At 50.8% G+C, this 22,216-nt stretch overlaps 1 protein-coding gene across 1 annotated transcript in view; it reads left to right on the top strand.

Moving 5' to 3' along the window:
* Shb (SH2 domain containing adaptor protein B) overlaps nucleotides 1-22,216 on the top strand; it is a 108,052-nt gene that overhangs the window by 53,576 nt on the left and 32,260 nt on the right. Inside the window, exon 3 of the mRNA XM_005078744.4 lies at nucleotides 21,146-21,361. Within this exon, the coding sequence (XP_005078801.2) occupies nucleotides 21,146-21,361 (216 nt within the window). The remainder of the gene's footprint in view (nucleotides 1-21,145; nucleotides 21,362-22,216) is intronic.

The following is a 22,216-nucleotide window of genomic DNA, read 5'->3' on the forward strand; positions in this document are numbered from 1 at the left end:
ACCCCACCCAGCCCCCAACTCTACATCCAGTGATTTCTCTCCCTCTCATAGGTTAAGAGTCTGAGGGGAAAACTGCTTGTTTCAGGAAGTCTGGATTTGGGAAAACCCCTCAATTGGCCTATCTCTAATTTTCTCCAGGAGGAAGCACCCAGTTCTTGGGGGGATGGGGTAATCATTTTCTTTTACTGACTACAAAACACTTTTAAGGCATTATCTCATTTTGTCCTTAAAACAACCCTGAAGATAGTCCTTCCTATTCTTTCTAAGAAAGGAATTGAAAGCCATGCGTCTACAAGACGAGCAGGAACCTGAGCGAGGTTTCTTTGTGCTGTATCATCTCAATCCCTGTGGCTTCCCCTGGAACAGCTGAGAAGAGCCTGCATTCAGACAGGTTTTGTGTTGAGGGTCTCTTGTCACCACTCCTGTCCTGCAGAACTTGAGGCTGTGGGGAGACAGATGGTTTTTCTAGTCTTTGTCTCCTCCCACGTCTTGTCTTCAAGGCCGCAGACGTAAGGGTGGGCAGGTGAAGCACTGGAATCAGCAGGCTGAGCCCAGTGTGCAGGTCCGACTATGCAGTTTCCGCTGGAGCTAACCGGAACCCCCAGAGCCATTGGGCACCTTCCCACTGTCGGGGCTGCCTGTGGAGCCATGAGAGGACTGCAGAGGACCCCGCCTGCACGGGTGAGTTAGTGAGTGAGAGCATCCAAAGAACAGAAGCCATAGCGCAGGGCTGCCAGGGTCCCCAGCCCCAGAACCTGCGTGCTGTGCCGTGCACTCATGGAGAGGAGAGTCGTAGTCATGTCTGGAAAGAGCCCTGGCTTTGACATGAGACACAGGGCTGTAATTACTGTCTTTAATTACCCGGCGTTGCTGTGCCAGGGAGACGGGCTTGGCAATCACCTCTCCTGACAGGGTGGCTCCGGCTCCCTGTGTGTGCGCTGACACAAACACATGCTCACTTGAGGTTTCGCTGTTACAAAAAGGGCCGTTCAGATTTGCCCTCCCAAGGGCTCCTGCCTTCCTTGCTAGGAGAAAGGGGTGAGCCACAGAAGCCAAGCATGTTCTTGCTTCAGACACCGCCACTGCTGCTGCTGTGGAATGCCAGTGCACCTCTGGGCTGACTCGGTCTGAGAAGCTGAGAGAAAAGAATAAGCTGTTTCTGATACTAAAAAGACAGAAAAGAAACAAAGCGGGGGGGTGTGGAAAGGCCTCGGCGTTGCCCTGCTGTGACCCTGCTTCTTAGACTTCCTCACCACTGCAAGGACACGGTCTCCTCTATGTAAGTGGGGGCTTGAAGGTTCAGAGAAGCTGAAGAAGTTTCTGGAAGTCACACAGGAAAATGAGACTGGAGCCCAGCCCCGGCCATAAAACAAGGCTCCTGCAGTCTAGGCTGGGGGTTGGATGAGTCATTTTCTGAACTTGGGTCTTCTTGTGGCAGATAAGACCCCTGGGCCCCATCCTGCTGAGGGCCAGTGCCGCCTGCTTTTTAGAGTTGTGATGGGGGCGCTCCACAAAGACTTTGCAGGCTTAGGGTTCCTGCACACTGCAGAGAGGCACTCTGGAAGGCAGGCTGCCCAGGATGCCCTGCCCATCGCTCTAGGTCATACTGAGGGGCAAGCCACCCTGAAGTCACACACACAGGCCTTGCCGCGTCTGTTTGCTTGCAGTTCTGTGAAAAAGCAAGGTGGTCAGGGGAGGTATCGAGAATCCATATTCTAAGTCGCTGTCCCTCACAGACCCCACTGGAGCCCAGGAATCTGCATTGTGTAATGTGTGACCCTGGTTCTGAAACCAGGATTCCATAACTCCTCAAGTTCTGCTATGGTCTGCCAGAAATTGAGTTCTTCCCCCTTGACTTCTTCTCTCTTTTGTCTGTCTGTTGTAGGCGGGAGTGTGTGTGTCCCCATGCTAGTCCCAAGGACCTAATTGGGCTGCAAGAACAGTGGATGGCACCTACTGTAATGTTGTAGTACCAGCCATGTGTGGGCCTCTCAGGGTCCTGGCTCTCACAAGGAGAGCCTTCCAGTCTGGGAAGAGAGCAGGGCTGCAGACAACTGGGGGTGAATTATGAGCACCCCCATAGGAGTGTCATTTTCCCCTTCTCCTGGTCTGATGTGTATAGTGCATTGCTAATCTTGGGCTCTCCGTTTTCCCTGTCTTTTCAGTCCAAGCTCTGACCTGATCTGAGGGGACTTCACTGTTAGGACACTCAGGCAGGTGGTAGTAGCAGTCTGACATGTAGATAACATGTAGACAGCATGCTAGACACATGCAGATCATTCCAAGCTCAGAAACACCCATCTTCCAAATACAGGAGCCTTTTTGCTTGTGCTGACTCTTCTTGGTCTCCAGGATGTCCTGGCTGCCACCAGACCGCCATGTAACATGTGGTCTTGGTGTCCACAGCTTCCACTCAGCACCTCAGAAGCCAGTTTGTGAACAGAAGACAGCGTTGGCTTCCCTGGAGGATGTCCATCTATGGAGGCCTGCTTCCAAATGGGGCCTAGCTAACCATGTCTGCTTTTTTTTTTTTTTTAATGTTTTCCCCTTTTTGAGACTGAGTTCATTACTTAGCCCTGGCTCACCTGGAACAGAGCTCCGTCTGCCTCTGCCTCCCCAGGTTGAAATTAAGGACATATACCTTGCCCAGCTTCTTTAAAAATATTTCTTAATTGTACTTAATTGCACACAGCTGCACAGCATCAGAGAGAGGTAAAGGGTGAAGCCATTGGAGTTATGCTGCCCTGCATTGTCTTTCCATGCTGGTCCGGGAGAGATCTTGGGAAGGAGGGAGGGAGTGCTGGGTAGCCTGACTCGGATTGCTAGCTTGGGCCTCCAGTTTCTTCTCCTCAGTGTTCTCTGATGAGTTTCCCAGGTCTGATCTCACGGATTGTGTTACTCACTTTCCAGAAGCCTTTGCTTTGTCCGGGGGATCCACAGACCTCCAGGTCTTCCCCCAGCCATGCCCTGCCATCCTCCGCCACACTTGACTGCTCTGCCTGGCTCAGAGCTCCTCCAGTAGCACAGCGCAGGGCCCAGGACTTCTGAGGCGTGATGAATGTGGGCCTTTTCTCCCAGCACGCCTTGCTTTGAAGTCCAGCATTGCTACAAACTGGACAACTAGTTGAACTGTGTGATCTCTTTTTCTGTCCTGAAAAATGAGCATCCCCAAACCATTTGGGGACTATCCAAGCATGTGCTCTCTGGGTTTGAAAACAGGCCATGTTGAGACCATTTGTTGGCTCTGAGGGATGTCCTGAGTCTCTGGGGCGCCTGTGGTTCAGGGGAGTTTACAGCAATGGAGCTGGTTGTGGTGAGGAACCCCGGACCAGTAGGATCGTGGTCTGACTAGTAGGGTCCCTGGTTCCCACCATGTCTCCCACAGAGCTGTGGCTGGTCATTATTGCCTTGAAATTGCAGTGGTAAAAGCCCAGATCAACAGGGATGTTCTAATCTGCACTGTGTCCCCTTTATGAGGGCAGAGGAGCCAGGCAATTGCTTTATGGTCCAAACAGCTCCATCACAACAGAAAAGTCACTCACTGCCTACTTCATTGTCCCAGTAGTGCTGTGAGTCTGACTCCTGTCTGTCTCTGTTGTTTTCCAAAGCAGGGATTCCTGTGGGGGACTGGGACCCCAACGTGTATTGTCTCTCCCCCCCATTGCTTTTTGTCCAGCTGTAGCATGCTTTCGTCCAGCTGTTGGATGCTACTGTCTACCTGGATCCTTGCTGTTCGATAGCCTCGCTGCCTAGCCTGGAGTGGAGGGGTGGAGCTGGGCTGCTCAGGTTGAAAGCCACAGAGAGGATCTGGGTTGGGGTGGCAGCTCTTAAAAGTGGGTGCTGTTCATTCAGCAGTAATATCACACATGTTCAGCCAGGGGCCACTGCGGGGAGGAGGGGGAAGCGTGGCCCTAGGTTTGGTTTCCTGGACATGGAGCCCTGCGGAATGCTGTGTGGTCCCCCAAATTCTGGGAAAGAAGGAGCATGAAAAGCTTTTCAGTGGTCAGAACTTGAGTTGAACCCCAAAAGATGAGTGGGAAAAAGGGAAGGGGTCTTCTGGGTTGTAGAAGAGAGAACCAGCATGGTGACCTTCAGGACTTACCCATGTCTTCAGAGGGACTGAACTGATACCAGAGCCAGATCCTGAGGGTCATGCAGCTATGGGAGCTGTGTTAGGAAGAAGGTAAAAAAACAAAACAATAGATTTGTAGGAATGACAATAGTGTAGAAAGTGGGAGGTGGGTGGGCCACAGAGGAGCCAGCTTGGCCATAGCGACGTAGGTTTGTGAGGACGTGTGGCTGCCGGCATGCCCAGCGACTTTCCAACCCCATTCAAGGGAGTTTGAGCTTTACCCCGAGGTAGTCTGGAATTGCTGAACTTTCACCCTTTCTGCCCCGCCCCCTCCACCATTCAACTAATTTTTCCCCTGGATTGCATTCTTACGCTCATTGGAATCCTGCTGATAGCAGGTGGGCACTGGGCCACAGGACACAGTCATCACATAGAGACTCCACTCCCTAGAACAGGTTAGGTGGAGGACTAGAAGTTGCATACACAGTCATGTGGAAGTTTCTGTGTTTGGTTGGTTTTGCTGTTGGTTTTCAAGACATTGTTTCCCCTGGCTGTTCTGGAACTCACACTGAGAACCAGGCTGGCCTTGAACCCAGAGATCCTCTTGTTTCTGCCTCCCAAGTGCTGGGATTAAAGACGCATGTCAACACCGCCTGACTCATATGGCAGTTTTTAAAGCCAGCACTGGAAATGCCTTGGAACCTTGGGTGACTTAATTGATATTTGAACAGAATAGGCCTCAGTGTTCATCCTGGAACAGAAGGGACAGTTGGAGTCCCCAAGAGGGTCAGGGTTGGCACTTACAGGAGGTGAAGTCTGAGCTGACCACAGGAAACAGATGCTGAAAGGGAAAGTCATTGATTGTGGGTTGGGCAGGTAGGAGTGGGCCTGTCGATGACCGCCTTGAGGTTGTCACTGAGTTTCTCCAGTGTCCTGGAGATGAGGGCTGTAGATTCCTATGCAAGTGTTCACTGACTTGATGTTTCTTTAAAGCCAGCTGCCACTTTGTGAAGTTACCCAGGCCAGTGCAGTCCTGTCATGGATTCTGCATGCTTTTGGCTTGGGACCTGGTAATTAGATGTGTGTGAATTAAGCAGGCTTCAAGACCACTGTCCATAGGAAGTGATCCTCCCTGATGAGCCCAGCTGAGCCTGCAAAACTTAAAAAGCTTCACCCAAGGTATCAAGGGAGGCTCAGTCCTCTGAAAGTTCAAATGTTCAGTCAAGCCCTGTGGACAGGTGGCCCACAGTTTCATCAGGTGGCTTCCCTGCCTGTTCCCATCTGCGGCCCCTAGCTAGCATTGGGCACACAGCAGGGCAGTTTGGACACTTTTCACAACCGTGTAGACAGTCCCCAAGCAGCATGGGGCAGGTTCTGTCTTAGCAGCAGGAGTTCATGCTGAGCCCATAAGAGGAATTAGTTGCAAATTACAGCCCAGGAAACAGAATGATTTGACCTATTGTATGGAACTGCTGGATGGGACCCAACTGGATGTGGAGAGACATCTACATGAGATGATGACTGGGGTCTTGGAGAACTGATCTGAGCTCTTCCTTCTGGAAGGGTGGAGTGCTCTCAAGGACCTAACGGCAGTGCCCCTTGCTGTGAGTGGTGGGCTTGTGCAACCCTGGGCACATCAGTCAGCCTGTGATGGCCCCTCGCAGGGGCTCGTGGGGCTTCTAGATACCTTCCCCCTCTGTTTTGGCTCCCTGGCTCCTCCTGTGATGCCTCCTTTTATTGTATTTGACATTGTCAGTGACAAAGGCAAACTGGACAAGAGCCAGGATGGTGGGAGACTGCCCAGCAAGATCTCTGTGGCTCTGTCATCCCTCAGGCTTGGGCATGCTGTGACCACGGCCTTTTTGCAGCCTGCCTAGTGCCCAGCTAGCTCTCCGATGGAGCTGGAGGGTAGACTTAGAAGATCTAGTCAGGGCAGGGGGCAGATGGTTGAGGAGATATCCACCATGCAAGGCGCTCTGCAACCCGGCATTTAAAGATTCCTGGTGGCAGAGGTCCGAGGTGTCTCGCCTCTTTGTCTCTGCAGCAGGAGGAAGAGGAGTCAGAGCCTCTCTCTGGTCATGTGGCCCGTAGCTGGTGCCTCGTTGTCAGGAGGACATGAGTGAAATCTGAAGTGTGAGTCTGTCTGTGAGGTGGCAGCTGGACCGTGACAGCTGCCGCCCTCCCCCCAGGCTCTGGCCAGCCCCTGCCTCCCCAGTGCTGACTGAGGAAGCTTGTCTGGCAGCAGCGCTCAGCTGTCACAGCACATCAGTGGTTGTAGTTCCCAGCTCAGGGAAACATGCCAAACGCCAGCAGATGATGTACTTAACGAAGCACTCGGGAGAGAGGCTTGGCTCCAGACAGCAGGTTTGAGATGCAGCGCCAAGGTGCGCCTTTCCCGTGGGCTTGGTGGCTGTTCTGATGCGGAACTGCCAAACTTTTGAACCCTCAGAACTTTGTTAGGATCAAGCAGAGTTGCCTTTTGCGGGGAGGCAGATATGGGAAACCCTGAATTGTGGGGTTGAAATCGATTTTATCGAAAAAACTGTCCAATTTAAAATGGCATGCCTTTGCCTGTGGGTGGACTTGAACCCACCTGACGGCTGGGAGTCATGTGAACAGGGTGTCAGTTGGGAACTAAGCTGTGTGACTCTGCTCATGTGTGCCTGTCCCTCCCTGATGTGTAACATCTGCGCGGAGGTTTTATGGTTTACAAGCCTCTTTTATATCCTCTGTCTGGTTTTAGTGTATAACAGCCCCATGAAGTCGATATTAATTTTCTTTCCACTCCACCACTAAGCCTACAGAGCTCCGCTAGGCAGGCCCCTTGAGTCATGAGCTCGTGTATTGTAGAACCAAGGTTTGAACCCAGCTCTGGAGTATGCCCACAGATCTGTAGACCTGCCTCCATATTCCATGACTGAAGTCAGAGAGCGTACTTAATTGAAGTGTATTTGCGTTTATTCTGTCATGAGCAGGGTTGAAGGCTGAATGAGGAGGGATGGGGTAGACTGTTTGCCCCACATGCACAGGTCAGATCCCCATCGTGCACGCCCACTGAGGACGCGGGGAGCAGAGGAATGCCCGCATGCCTCTAGTGCCTTACTCACCCAGGCCTGCTGATGCCGCGTGGAACTGCTGGGAGCTCAGAAAAGTTGGAAGGCTTGCCAGGGTCACCAGCCAGAAGGTGGCTGGCCAGGAAGTCAGTCCACACGTCCAGGGACGTAGAAACTTGCTAGTGCTGTAGCATTGATGTAGTCACAAATAGTTGTAGACACAAAGAGAGCAATGTATGAAAGTGTCATTCCGCAAATGAGTGAGCACCTATGTCAGCAGGCCGCTGTTGGGTCACTTTGAAGATAAGGAAGCTGCCAGAGGGAGAGGTGCTGTCTAGAGGCTGCAGGTGCAGCCGGGCTGGGCTCAGACCTCCAGTCTGCATTCACAGGCCATCCTTCAGCCCATCCTCCACCCAGAGTTCTCAGACAGCCTTCATGCTGTGAGGATGCTCTGAGAACTGACCCCAGCTCCCCAGCATCAGGGAGCCAGAAGAGAACCAGAGGTTGCAGAGTTGAAGAGCACCTTTGCTAGCTAGCATGACTAGCCCCAGGCTCACAGCTGAAATGCCATGTTTCTCAACGTCAAGTCCACATCCGGCCACCCATTCATTTTTAGGTGGGAACTTCCTAGTCTGTGTTCCATCCCTCTCTGCCCCCTGCCCAAGCTGAGCGTGTGTTTTCTGTCTGGCACTGGTGCTAGGGCTGCCTTATTTTTAGCATAGCTTGTTTTTCTTCCTGGCTTTCCTTTCTTCTAGTTTAGCTTCTTCTAGTTTAGCCCATGTGTGTGTGTGCGCGCACGTGCGCTCTCTCTCTCTCTCTCTGTCTCTCTCTGTCTCTCTGTCTCTCTCTCTGTCTCTCTCTCTCTCTCTCACTCCCACACTACAGGTGTTCTTCCTTGCCCCACCCTTAATTCTTACTATTCATGAGGTCACGAGACTCAATCCATGAGGCAAGTGTCATCTAACTCCAGAAAGAAGGAAGAGGCGTTGCCTTCAGCAAATCTTGAGCATCTGCTCGTAGCACATACTGCTTGTCTTTTTATTGAAGTGTCTCCACCTGTCAGTCACTTCTGTCTAGTTCTGGTCTGAGGCACGCACATGTACATACCTGATTACAAATGCAAACGGTGACTCGTGGAGAGCCTAGGGAGTGTGAGCCTCTGTGTGCATGTGTACATAGACGATGCTCCTGGGCCCTAATCTGTCTGTGGTGGTCACGACATTTGATTCTGGCCAGAGGCACTCCACAGATGACACATGCCATCAGACCACAGTTGATGAATTAATCATGCTGTCATTTCTCTGTCGTGGGGCTGGGTGTAGTGGCACGTGCTGCCATTCTGGTACTCGGGAGGCTGAGGAGTAGGAAGGCAAAGTTGGTAGCGGTTGTGGTTTCTGGTCCTGTGATGAAATACCCTGATAAAAAGCAGTTTAGGGTAGAAAGGTTTTATTTTAGCCTACAATTCCAGGTTATAGTCCATCATGAGGAGATCAGGGCAGCAGGAACTTCCAGCGCTGCTTATGCCACACTCAGAAGAGCAGAGAGAAGCGGCCGTTGTCTTGCTCTCTTGCTTTTGCTCAGTTGGTTTACTCTTACAGTGCAGGATATGTACTGCCTAGGAGATGGTGCCGCCAGCAGTGGGCTAGGTCTTCCCATGTCACTTATGTCAATGTAAACAGCTCCCCATATACAAACCCAGTAAGACAACCCCTCACCGAAACTCTCTCCCAGGTATTTCTAGGTTATGTCAAGGTGTCAGTTCAAAGCTAACATCACAGAGGCCATCCTGGACTAAGGTAAAACTAGTGGTGCCTGTCTCAGTATAGCCAGGAGCAGGTGTTGGTAGGACCAGTAAGAAGACTGCTGCATCGAGAGTCTGAGGCAGGAAGGACGCTTGCACATTCTAAGCCAGTTGGGCTCCGTAGTGAGACCCGGTCCTTGAGGAAGGTGGTCCAAAGAATCGTGTGTGCCTAGTGTAAAAAATTCAGTGTTTAGACATACCGTGAAAAAGGAAGACTGTCTCTCTTGGGACAAGGATGGCCAGTAATTTGTATGTTCTTTTTTCTGTGTGGAGTGTGTGTGTCTGTGCAACAGGCAAAGGGCAGAGGAGAACACGGGTGTCTTTCGCCTTACTCCTTTGACAGAGGTTCTGTCACTGAATGTGAGCCCTGCCTTTAGCCTGTCGACAAGCTCTGGGGCTGGTCTTGTCTCTGCTCTGATGTTAGAGCTACAGCAGTTTTCACGGGGGTGCTGAGAGTCTAATTCATAGCAAATGCTCCTAGCCATTTCCCCAGTCCAGTAATCTGTGTCTTCTCCTAAAATTAATCTAGGGGGCTGGTGGGATTGCTGCTCTTCCAGAGGTCCTGGGTTCAATTCCCAGCACCCACATGGCAGCTCACAACTGTCTCTGACTCCAGTTCCAGGTACACCTTCCTACAGACATACATGCAAGCACATAAAATAATAAATAAATCATTTATTTTTTAAAAATCTATTCCTTTTACTTAAAAAACTACTGTTTATTTGTATGTGTTTGGGCATGTGTGTGCGCACACACACATGGATGCATACATACATAGGTCAGAGGACAGTTTGCCGGAGATTGTCTCCTACCTCATGGGTCCTGGGACTCCAATCCCAGTTACCAGACTTGGAGGCAATCCTCCTTACCCGCTGAGCCATCTCACCAGCCCAGTTCACGACCTCTTTTGACCCTTTCCTCGCTCGCTTATGATAGGCACATGTACATATTCATATGTGCAAACACATTCTCTTCTACATGAATGCTGGCTGGTCACAGAGCTTGTCTGGGGTCATTAGTTCCTGGAGATGACTCTATCAGGTGACTGGGGCGCAGTGCTTTCCGTCATTCTGTTCACAATGAACATCCAAGTCCATTTATTTCTGCCTGTGGCTCTAGATATTTTTAGAAATAAACTCCGGGCCATGTGGTGTTGAATTCTTGTTACATCTACCAAGTTTACCTCTGAAAAGGCCATTCTCAGTTTATATTTCCTCTAGCAATCTGTTACTGCTGTTTCTTTTCTAGAGTAGACAAGTAATTTAAAAATATTTTTTCTGTGCTAAATTCTGAATTTGCAGCAGACTTGTTTGTTTATGTTGTTCCTTCAGTTAGTATTTTTGGAACGTCTGTGGAGCAATAGTCTGTCAGGTGTTGCGGGTGTGTGCTGAGATGGGTTAGACTTGAACCCAGCCCTCAGAAACGGAAGAGGAGCTTCTGCAGGACTCAAGGTAGCCGAGGGGCCAGTGTCACACACACACACACACACACACACACACACACACACACACACACACACACACACACACGGTGAAACAAAGACTCCACTGCCTCTGTTGGATTCATCCTTGAATCCCCCACGTGGGGGTTCAGTTCTCTGTGTCCAAAACTAAATAGCAGCTTGCATTTGACCCCAGGGGTCAGGTCATTTCAGGCGGGGTCACTGTAGACAGCTAATTCAAAGTAGAGAGAAGGGTGTCCTTGTTGCAGTCTCGAGGGCCTCTGCTCTCGGGTTCCGGAAGCGGGTGATAGTTTTCAGAGTTGCGTCTCTGCAGGACAGTTTCTCAGGACCTCTCGGAGGGACTGCTGTTTGGTTTCTTCTACTGCATTTCTAGGGACTGCTGTTGTTTGGTTTCTTCTACTGCATTCCTGCCAGGTGCTTCCTCCACATAGTTCTTAGGATGGCTGTGTGCATGGCGTGGTCTCTAGAGCTGTTGGTGGAAGGTTCCCACTGGAAACTAACCTGGGCAATGGCAGCTGTCAGGTTCGTGGCCCACCTTCCTGTTCCCCGTGTCCTTACTGGGTCTGTTGTGTTGTCACACCGAGAAATGTAAGAGGTGACAGCAGAGCTGGCGGAGCTAAGGGAAGGGATAATAAATAAGCCCTGACTCAGGAGCTGACCTCACCCGTGACTTTGGCAAGTCCTTTGTACTCTGATTTTCCTGTTAAATGTGCATGGCAACTCTGTGTGCCAGCGTCCTTCTGTGGTTGGTGACTGTAAGAGCCCAGCAGTGCGGAGGGCGCTCTGAGTATGGAGCACTGTGTAGATCAAGGGACTCTTCTGCAGCCTGGCCTTTTTGCTAGGTTTGGGTTGGGACTTGGCTGGCCACCATTCTTGAGCTGGGCGAGGACCCTTGGGGGGGGGGGGCTGGTGGTCTCCTGGGCCGAAGCCACAACTCTAGAATAGAATATGAGCCTCCAGGGTCCCCTGAGACACAGGCTGAGGGACTCAAAAGTGAGAAGGCCCTAAGATTATCTGCTCAGCCTTCTTGTCTTTCCTGAGAGGAATCTTAGTTCCAGAGGACTGGGCATATGGTCACACTGCCGGTGAGCAGAGGGCTGGGGTTGTCTGTCAGTCCTGGGAGGGACTAATTCCTCTCTCATGAGGAAGGCTAGGCAGAGTTTTTGCCGGGTCCCACCAGGTTACTTCCACTGGACAGCTGCACTGGGCAGGGGGCATGATGCCAGCAACCTTCCCTCAGCATGAGGCTGTGACGGATTAAGGGGCCTATGGCCTGTTGGGGTTTGACCAGTGCGCTTAGGAAGCCTGGCAGGGCACCTCAGGTAGGTGATTGGGGATCACCAACCAGTTTGTGGTTTCCAGCTTAGGGCTGCAGGACTGGGGAATGACACATGGGTTGTCTGCCTGTGTAGCATCCAGAACATGCTGAATGGCTCCCTGGTAGACGTCTGCCTAGGACACTGTCCTTGCTTTCCTCAAAGGCTGGCCCAACGGATGCCTGTAGGCACCTGCATTTGACTTTGCCAGATAGTCCTCAGGGCTAGGCGGGACCCATTGAGGTAGCCTCAGCCACCCTGACTGATCTGTTGACTGTCAGCCAAAGGCAGGAAAGTAGCCTGCCTGGTCACTCAGCTTGGCTTGTGACCGACCCTTCCTGACTTCAGTTCATCTTTTTGTGCCTGGTGGAATAGGGGGTAATTCTGAGTCTGGCGGGAAGGGTGGTACCGATGGCCAAGGGTTGAATATGAGCTCTGGAACCAGACTGCCTCTTCCTATCACTCCATGGCCATGATGGTGACCGGGTCTGTGAGTTACTACCTTTTAGTTGTCAGAATTAAAAGAGAAACTGGATGTACTGTGCTCAGCAGACCTGACACGCAGACCTCAGAGTGGCATTACTGTATAATTGCATGTTGTCCTCCACGCTCTGCCTCCTGCTCCCCAGGTTAAGCTGTAGACTAGTCACATCAGTTCAGGAGGGCCCGTGCCTCCTCCAGAGCTGGCACTGAGCCTCCTTAGGAGGTGTGAGGACCTGCTCAGAAAGGGTGAGGGCTGTGGCTCTGACTGGTCTGGCATTGAAGCCCATCCCCCAGTGGCTTTATCACATTAGAGAGTGGCCTGGGTCCCTTTGGAAGCCAGGCTTCCTTGTGCTCAGCAGACTGAAAGATCACCCCAGAGGTCCTCTGCACTCGGACAGTGCTGATGGACTTGTGTCTGGCTGTTTGCAGAGACTGACGGGTCCCTGCTGAGCCGTGGCCTCTTTCTGCAGCATGGGGAGCCTGAGGATGCTGACAAGCCACCAACCTGACTCTGGACGTTTTATCTTTATCTGTATCTGTATCTGTCTGAGCCTTTATTTCTGCTTTATACAGTACAGGTTAAGTATTGAAAATACTTATGACTGGAAAGTTCTGACACTTGGGGTATGTTCTGGACTTGGGAATCTTTCCATGTATTGGGACCCAAGTGTAAACATGAAAGTTGTATATGTTATATGCACCTACTGGAGTAGCCTAAAGATAGTATTTGATATTTCAGCGTGCCTGCACTTTGCCTGTACCTATATATAACATGAGGCCCAGGGTGGAGTTTCCTACTTGTGAGTTCAGCACTCAAAAGGTTTTGGATTTTGAATTAGGACATGTATTAATCTTCGCTGTGTCTTGGGATGAGGAACACTTTGCTCCCAGCTCCCAGGATAGTACCTGGCTGAACAGTAGGTGCTAGAGGCAATAACCATTATTAAATGGATGGTAGATGGGGTGCCTTGATTATCCTGTTGAACCGTGCGTTCACCAAGAGCTCTGTCTTAACACCTTTCTGATGTAGGAGCCAGTGTGTGAAATGGGGTCAGTGAATGCTTGGAGAAGAAAAGCAGGCGGACTCATCACTTGCCCGTGGATTCACAATAGACTTTGATGTGTTGGCTAGGCCGATGGCTCACCAGTTGAATTTTTGGTGCACAATCATGAGGACTAGAGTTTGGATCCCAGTACCCATGCAACACCTCTGGCATTCCACAAACACCTGTAACTCATAACTCAGAGGCATCCAACACCGTCTTGAATGTAATGACCCATAAACACATCATGTGCACATACTCATGCTTGGAGGTAGACAGACATGCATGCATGCACCCACACATACACACACACACACACACACACACACACACACGCACGCACCTTTAGAAGAAAGAATAAAGGTGTTATCTCCTAAAACAGTGGCCCCTTTAAAAGGAAATCCCCCTCCTCATTTCCCTTCACCCCAGTGAGTCTCTACAGGGGAGGGCACCAGAGCGCCCCTTCCCCCCAAGGCAGTCACTAGATGATGCAGATTGATGGCCTGGGCTCAGTGACAGCAGAAATGACACAGAACACCTGTGAGCTCTGTGGTGAGACTCATGTGGGCCTGTAAATCAGAGGAGACATGTTGGTACACAGGCTTTGTCTACTCTCTGGTTCTTCAGGCCAGAGGGGCTCAAGAGAAGGCCCTGTTGTTGGACAGATAACCAAGGAATGGGAGCAAACTGGACCTCCTCCTGTCTTCAGCCTGAGCCTTTTTGTCTTCCCGGGGAAGAGCACAAAAGAACAAGTTAGACTTGTCGACTACATGGAGACCATTGTTCTGGGTCCACAGACCTGCTCCGCAAAGCCCAGCCTCTGATGACGGGTATTTCTGGACACACTTAGGACAGAGATGCCCTAAGAAGTCTGTTTTCTGCCTCTATGCAACCCTGGAAATGGAACTAGATAGAGGAGGAGGACACAGGGTCAGATTGTCTCCAGGTCCTGTCTGTGAGCTGGCCTGCCCTGTCTGACTCACCCCAAAAGACAGGCTGCTTACCTGCATCCTCCAAGGAACACCCGACCTCTAAATGCGCTAGGGCGGAGGGTCCTTCTCAGGCAGGTGTTAACACAGTTCAGATGAGGAGGACGCCTCTACTCCTTTGATGTGGTACCCTGGCACCAGGCTGGGTTTCAGCTGTGTGTCTAATTAGGAACAACTGCCCATCACATGGAGCTCCCTGCCTCCTGGAGATTAGAACAAGACAAGTTGATGAAAGAGATGTCAGAAAGCATCTGGGAAAGGCGGGAAGAACCCTGGTCCAGGAGTACAGGTCTTCAGCCGTCTTCCCTGCTTCTCTAGGCCTCACGTCCCCGTGTGTGCAGTGATGGTTGGACATACTGAGACCTCCCTGTGTGTGTTCACATGGATCACGGCAGCAGCGCAGAGCTTGGCTCCCACATGGGGGGGTCAGACTGCCGTAGTGGAGTCAGAGGACTCACCTGTCCAGTTGCCTCCCCACTCCTAGACCCGAGGTTTTCCTCTCTCCAAGGGCTCCATGTGGGCCAGGCTGTCCGTAGCCGCCACACCATTGTAGTAGTGCAGCGTTTCCTAGCCTTTCCTGAGACTCAGTCTCACCCAGCTCCAGCCCCAGCATCTCAGTCATGCTGTCCCATGGCTATACAGCCTGGAAGAGAGGTCCGATGGTGGGGATGCTGTTGGTGTGGTCTGGGTGTGCCTGTCTCTAGAAGAGGAAAGGCTTCGTGGGCTGAGAGTGACAGCGAGACTTGGGGTGGAGGCCTCTCGGGACCCTGTCCTCACCTGAGTTCTGCCATCCTGACTTGAGAATTGCTGTAGATTCTAAGAGGTGGAAAGGTTGGAGGTGCCACTCCACCCAGCCCACCTTGCACACCTGTGTCACCACCCAGTCCACCTTGTCCAGAAGCTCCAGGACAATGTCTACTCTTGGGGGCTGAGGCCCCCAGAAACCATTTTGCCGCCTTCTTACAGCTTCATCTACGCTTGTAGTATCTTAGACTCTCCAGTCACCTGGGCTTGTCTCCTCTAACCTGTGCCCATTTTCTCTGCCACACCATTGTGCATGATCTCAGGACTGGATTCTTGAGGGCCTTCACAGATTGTCCAGCCTAAAGCTGCACCTTTGTTTCTAGGTTACAGCGTAAATTCTCACTAGGGACACAGGCCACTCCTCTGTGGATTGGGCTTCTGGCCCTCCCTTGTTGAGGGGCAGCGTCTTCTCCCATGTTGGGGGTCTAGAGACAGTGACTGCGTGACGCTGAGGACAGGTAGGTGCTGAGAAGGGATGTGCACCTAAGACGGGAGCTCAGCGGGAAGCTACTCAGTCTTTGGAAGGGTGCGCACCTGGGGCAGTGCCTGCACCTGGTGTGGCGGTGCCTGCACCTGGTGTGGCGGTGCGTGCATGGATCTCTGAGAGCCAGACCACATAATGACACCTTGTCCCCCCAAACAAAAGAACTATTCCAGTCTTCTACTCGATGTTATTTTTCAAGAACTATGTTGTATTTTTCTTTTAAGCTTAGGTATGTCTACTTTCCATACATAGATTAAAGACTGCCTGTATTGGGAAGAAATGTATGCATCAAGTCTTTACTAGAAATCAAATCTACATAGAAAAGGAGCATTTGTACTCATCCCCTATGTTAACGTAGCTGCTGAGGTTAAACGTCAAGATGAACTGTTTCTGCACAGTTCCTGTCTGCAGCCAGCTTGGCCTGTCCCTGGGTCTCACACACGTGCACGCGTATGCGCGTACACACACACACACTTTTTTGTTTTTTGAGACAAGGTTTCTCTGTATTGTTTTGGAGGCTGTCCTGGAACTCACTCTGTAGACCAGGTTGGCCTTGAACTCACAGAGATCCGCCTGCCTCTGCCTCCCAAGTGCTGGGATTAAAGGCAAATACCACCAACGCCCGGCACAAATCTTTTTTTTTTCCAAGAGGCAAACTACAATCGAGTTATCAAAGGGAGAGGACCATAAAGGAGATTAAAATATGTTTTAGAGAACAAAAGTATGTTTTAGAGAACAAAGCTGATCTGAGGAGTCTATGTACTGCCTGATTCCACCCATATGTCATTCTGGAAAAGGTAAAATTATAGGAAAGGGGAAAGATAGGAGGTTGTCTGAAGTTGGAGCAAAGAGCCGAGACCAGGCAGTAAGCAGACACTTCCCGTCTGTGGAAATGCCTCCCGTGCTGCAGTGCTGACAGACACACACCAGTATACGTCTGTCCAAATCCACAGCTCCACCAGTGAGTGAGCCCTCACAGAAGCTGTGGTCTTTGCCTCATGCTAGTGTGACGTCAGTGTAGGATCATCAGCTGTAACAAGCTGCTGTGGTGGGGTGTGCTGGTAATGGAGAAGGCTGTGTGTGACTCGGCACAGGACATGGGCCATCTCTCCATCCTCCGTTCAGTTCTGCAAATGTAGAGCTGCTTCCTTTTCTTTTCCCTTCCCCTTCCTCTTCTTCCCCGTCTTTTCTTTCGTTTGTTTTGTTTTTTTTTTTTTTTTTGAGACAGGGTTTGTCTGTGTAGCCCTGGCTGTCCTGGAACTCACTCTGTAGACCAGGCTGGCCTCCAACTCACTGAGCTCCTCCTGCCTCTGTCTACCAAGTGCTGGGATTAAAGGTGTGTGCACCGCCACCACCCAGCTCATAGAACTGCTTTAAAACACTTTTATTTTTAAAGGTGGAGAGCAGAGTTGGTAAGTCCAGGGTCCCAGATCTAACCCCCATCACATCTACTCCAGGAGGCTTCTGATTTACAGCAGACTCAGCCTGTACTGGTTGCCTCTCTCTTCCTTGATTATCAGTTATGACCCTGGCTTTTCCAGTCCTTCTGAGTGATTCTTAGGGTTCCTTCCAGATCTGACATTCTATGGAATGTAGGATGTGTTCATTTTCCTTTTTGGGGGGGGGGGGTTTCTCATTCTGCTTGAAAATCATTCTACTCCAGAGGTCAAGAGAATTCCCACACTGTCAATTTAATGTTTCTGCTTGTTGCCTACAAGGCATGAAATCACAGCCTGCCACCCAGTGTTGAAGGTCGTTTTCCTTTAAGGAGTGGATGTTGATGTCTAGATAACTTGTGGCTTAGAACATATGGGCACCGGCTCCCCTATTAGATCCTCTGGGGATTGTCACCGATGGGCTCAGCTAATAAACGGGATGTGCCATGGTCATTAGGCAGGAAACTCATTGTCCTGCCAGGTGGCCTGGCCTGGTGGCCCTTGACTTGCTGGCGTTCTTGGCAGCCTCTCAGGAGAGGAACCGCTGTGCTCTGTTCCCACTCCCAGGGGCTTGGGCTCGTGGCTGCTTCTGAGACAGACAGCCGGGCCCTGGAGAGCCTGTCTGCTTAATGCGTCAGGGCTTGCCTTTACGTACTCCTGTCTTAATGATGTCTTTTTCTTTACTAGCATCTTTATATGCGTTGTTCACGGTGGTCTCGTCTCTCTCCGCAGAGCTACTTACCTTCCTTTGTAGGACTTTCAGCTCTTTATTCTTGTGTGTCTGTCTGTACTCGGGACCTTGCTGTTTAAATGCTGTGGGTAAAATGTGCCTTGTTCATTTTGAGCAATTCCTAAGCAGGGAGCAGAATTCCCTTCACGGGTGCTCACCATGCCAGGAATTGTTTACGAAGTTCAGTTATACTCTTTGGTTCTCAGCACACAAACAGTTCTGTGTTTTACTTTTTAGCTCAACATAATTTCATGTGCGTGTTCCCATGTAGCTACGTTATCTTCCTATTTGTCATTTTAATAACTGCTTAATATTCCATCCAGTTAACGTGCCATAATTTACTTAACTATTCCCTATTGTTGAGCTCTAATGAAAATTTAAAGCCATCCTGTAATACAGAGGGAAGCTGGTTTTAATGACCACAATGGCATCCCGACAGCCTTAGCTGCCATTACAGACCAGCTTTTGCCAGGAGAAGATGCCTCTGGAGCAATCAGTCCTGCCTGAGAGGTGTCGTGCGAGTCCCCGTGATTGAGTAGCTAATCTGCCCTCGGCGCGCTTTCCTTTTAGGCTGGTGTTTATGTAGCGCGTCTGTCTCTTCTCAGTGTTGCCCGATACTAAGCTGTATGCAGGCGGCTTTTCCAGGCACTTCATCACTGCTATCTGGGATTTTAACAAATTAGCGGGAGTTTAGGGTACAAGAGGGTGTCTGGCTGCCAGTTCGTCACTTGAATGTCTGAGTAGTTTCTGGGGAGAAGGAGCAAGGTACTCCCCTACAGAAGTGCATCTGTGAGCTGCTTTATGGCCTTAGAGCGGCGGTTCTTAGCCTGTGGGTTGTGACCCCTGGGGAGGGTGATGAGCAACCCTTTCACAGGGGTCTCCGAAGACCATAGAAAAGCACAGGTGTCCACATTAATTTCATAACTAGCAAAATTGCAGTTACGAAATAGCAATGACAATAGTGTTGTGGTTGGGGTCACCACAACATGAGGAGCTGTATGGAAGGGCCACAGCGTTAGGGGGGTTGAGAACTACTGCGGCTCTCACAGGCCATGCCAGTGAGTGATGAAGAGCATGCTTTTCCCGGCCAGTTTTACCAGCTGTGTCCCAGTGTCCCAGGCTGTGTCCCCCGCAGAACCCCCAGGGAGGTGTCAGGGGCCCCTACAAAACAGTAGCAGCGCAGGTGGTTGGGTTCGTGAAGTGATTACAAAGTTGTACGTGCTGCCTTCCAGTTGGTGCCCTTCTCAGTTTTTCTTCCCGTTTCAAAGGGAAGCGTGGTGCTCAATTTAACAGTTCCCACGGAACCCAATAAAGCCACATTTGGCCTAAGTATGGGGTCATCTCTTAGGTGATAACTTTACATGGCATCCAAATCACAGAGGCCTTTTCCCTGTTCTCCTCCCTTTCTAGAGAATGAAAGTTCTTGTTTTTAGTAGTTTGTGCTCTCATTACAGATCTCTCTTTTCCACAGAGAGAAAACTAGCCTTGGGCTCCCTCTACAAGTCACCGCAGTGGTACCAGTCTGGTGGGCCCATTTCTCACTCATTCTTTGTGTGTTTAGAGCTGTTTTCTGGCGTGATAACTGCTCCTGGGATATTTACAGAAACTTCCTTTTTAAAATGACATTAACAACAAATACAATGATGGTTCTAGATGCCAGAGCCATAAAGTTGGTTTGGGACTTGGTAAAGTTTGGTGAATACTGGCATAGGAGTTGATACATTCAGTTCTGAGGGGCATGTTCACCAGGGCACGGGAGGAGGGTGCTTTGTTCTCTTGGTGAGGTGGCCTTGGCTTGTAGCGCAGAGATCAGAAGTACTCTTGCTTGGAAGGCACCTGACATTCGCATGGGTTCCAGCAGCTACCCTGCCAGGCCTGTGACCTCTGCTGTATCTCTATGCATCCGACCTCTGGTTCGGAGAGTGCTTCACACACGCCTTGAAATAATACCTGCCTCCTCTCACCCTTGTAGTTGTCTGTACTGCTATTCCCTTATTGAGCCTGTACCACATGAGACATTACTTAGCCTTGAAGACAAGTGAGGTTCTGCCACATGGCCCCTGCCTTGATATACAATGCCACGTGCAGTAAGCCAGCCACAGAAGGACATACTGTTCTCCCCTGGGAAGTAGCCTACTAGAGTAGTCAGACTGAAAGGGAGAGGTGGGGTAGACTTTGCTAAGGGCCGGGGAGAAGAGACAGTGAGGGAGCCCTATTTAACGGTAGAGTTTTAGTTTGAGAAGATGAGAAAGTTTTAGGGATGGATGGTGGTGATACCTGCACAAGGGCACTTGTAATTAATGCCACAGAACTGTCCAGGTGACAGCGGCTAAAATGGAGAGGGTTTACATACGTTGTTATATACAAAAACAAACTAAAGTTGGAGCCAAGTGTGATGGCCCTTGCCTATACTCCAATTACTGGGGAGGTTGAGGCAGGGGGGAATCATGAGTTCAAGGCTAGTTTGGACCACATGGAAGTTCCATGGGCTACATTGTGAGACCTTTAAGAAGAAAAGCAAATGAACTGTACGCTTGTTCTTTACATGATGGGGCCTTGGCTCACCCTGGCCCTACCACAGAAGAAGCTTTCTGCTTCCACTCTGACCAAAGTCATCAGTTCAAATGCAAATTTCTCCTGCCCTATCCCATCCAGGCCCCATGCCCAGCATCCCTTACCCTCAAGTCGGTGTCGTGATGATGGGATGTGTTGGCTCCTAGAAATGGCCTCCCCGAGAGAAGCCTAGACAGCAAAGACCCTGCGTGAGTAGCAGGTGTTCATGATCTAGAAGTCAACCAAGTTTCTTTGCTTGGCCAGAAAGGCCTGAATTCAGATCAGAATTCCAGCAGTATCATGGTAGCTCTGTTCTGTTTTCTAGATAGACACCTAGATGTCTGTCTGCTATCAGGGGTGACTAGTCAGGCCATCTGTGTCACTCCTCGGAAGAAGCCACCTCTTGTTCCCACACTTTCCAAATCCCAGCATGTTCAGTTGGACTAGATGTGTGGGCTCTGGGACATAGAAGTGCAGGGAGGCGTCACTCAGCATCACAGGTTGAAGAGTAGTAGCCTGGCCAGGTCCCCTCCAAGAGACTCTTGACACATTGGCTCTTTACTCTGAGCTGGATGGGAACAGGAGGGTCATTTGGCACCGTGTGACTCTGGGAATGGGACCGGAAGGCTCCGGTGGTGAGGCTGTCAGGTAAAAGAGCCAGACAGAGCCAGAACACTGCCATTTCCTGCTCACAGGTGTCCTTGAAGGCCGGTAAGACAGTGGAGAGAGCTGTTGTTAGGTTGTCGTGGTCTTGGCAAGCAGACCCTCACCCAGAGAACCAGAAGACACTTTCTCAGTGCAGGGCAGCCAGGAACAGGAAGAGGCTTGTTGTCTCTGGCAGGCAGCTCTGACATTGCACCTGTTCCCTGGTTGCAGACTGCAAATCCATGACGTCTCTGCTTCTTCCCTTCGCCTGCAGAGTTCCAGAGGCAGGAGAGCGTTCGGTCCCAACACAAAGGCATCCAGTTATATGACACGCCTTATGAGCCCGAAGGCCAGAATGTGGACTCAGACTCGGAGAGCACCGTGAGCCTTCGACTGCGGGAGAGCAAGCTGCCCCAGGACGATGACAGGCCTGCTGATGAGTACGACCAGCCTTGGGAATGGAACCGGGTCACCATCCCCGCCCTGGCAGGTAGGGGCCATGTCCCTGCTTGGGAGGCAGTTGCTGAAGAGCACTGAGCACAACTGAAGTAAATGGAATACAAGTGGGTCCAGCCTGGCCAGGCAAACACCCGCTGAGTCAGCTCTTCTTTTTCCTAGTACCCAGTGACCCTGCAGAAACGGTAAAGGTTCCTGAGGGAAAAGAGGGCAGGCCAAAGGGAAACTCCAGGCTGGCATTGCGGGCTTCCAGTCCCACCTCCCTGCCTGTAGAGTTGGGTGCCTTGGGTCTCATTTGGTCCTACACAGCATCGGCCGCGGCTGCGTTTCCTATCTGTAGCTGAGGTGTGAGCCTGCTCAGAGCTCAGGCTCCTCTACAAAGTGGTGTGGCCACATGTCACAAGTCAGAAACCCATGCTCATGCCCTTAGACTTCACGTGCACTCCCAAGATTGTATGCCAGTGCTGATGGCCTCAAGCTGAGAAGAGACAGTTTATGCTCGTGAGAAACCGGGGCTGCTGGGGTGTCTGGCACAGGTGCTGTTCAGAGGGGTCTGTGCCTCCATGTGGTGGGATATTGTATAGTCGAGAGTAAGTGAGTTTATAACAACCAAGGGCAATGCTGTTGTGTAATGTTAGATAGTGTAATCCAGATGCAGAACCGATGACTGCGTAATAGAGTTTCAACAGGGAAGGGGAGCAGGGGAGACTGATGCCGTCCTAACAGTGAAGTCTTGGAAGGAGAGTTTTGTCGGATGTTTTCTTACACACAGCTGGACTCTGTTTCCCTTCCTAGGCCCCTCAATGGATGTTCTAGACATTTCAGAACATGCCCATATTGTTCCCAGGATATATGACGTGCCCTGCACACACCTCTGTACTCCTGAAGT

Source organism: Mesocricetus auratus, unplaced genomic scaffold, assembly GCF_017639785.1.
Source record: "Mesocricetus auratus isolate SY011 unplaced genomic scaffold, BCM_Maur_2.0 Super-Scaffold_6730, whole genome shotgun sequence".
Classification (NCBI taxonomy): domain Eukaryota; kingdom Metazoa; phylum Chordata; class Mammalia; order Rodentia; family Cricetidae; genus Mesocricetus; species Mesocricetus auratus.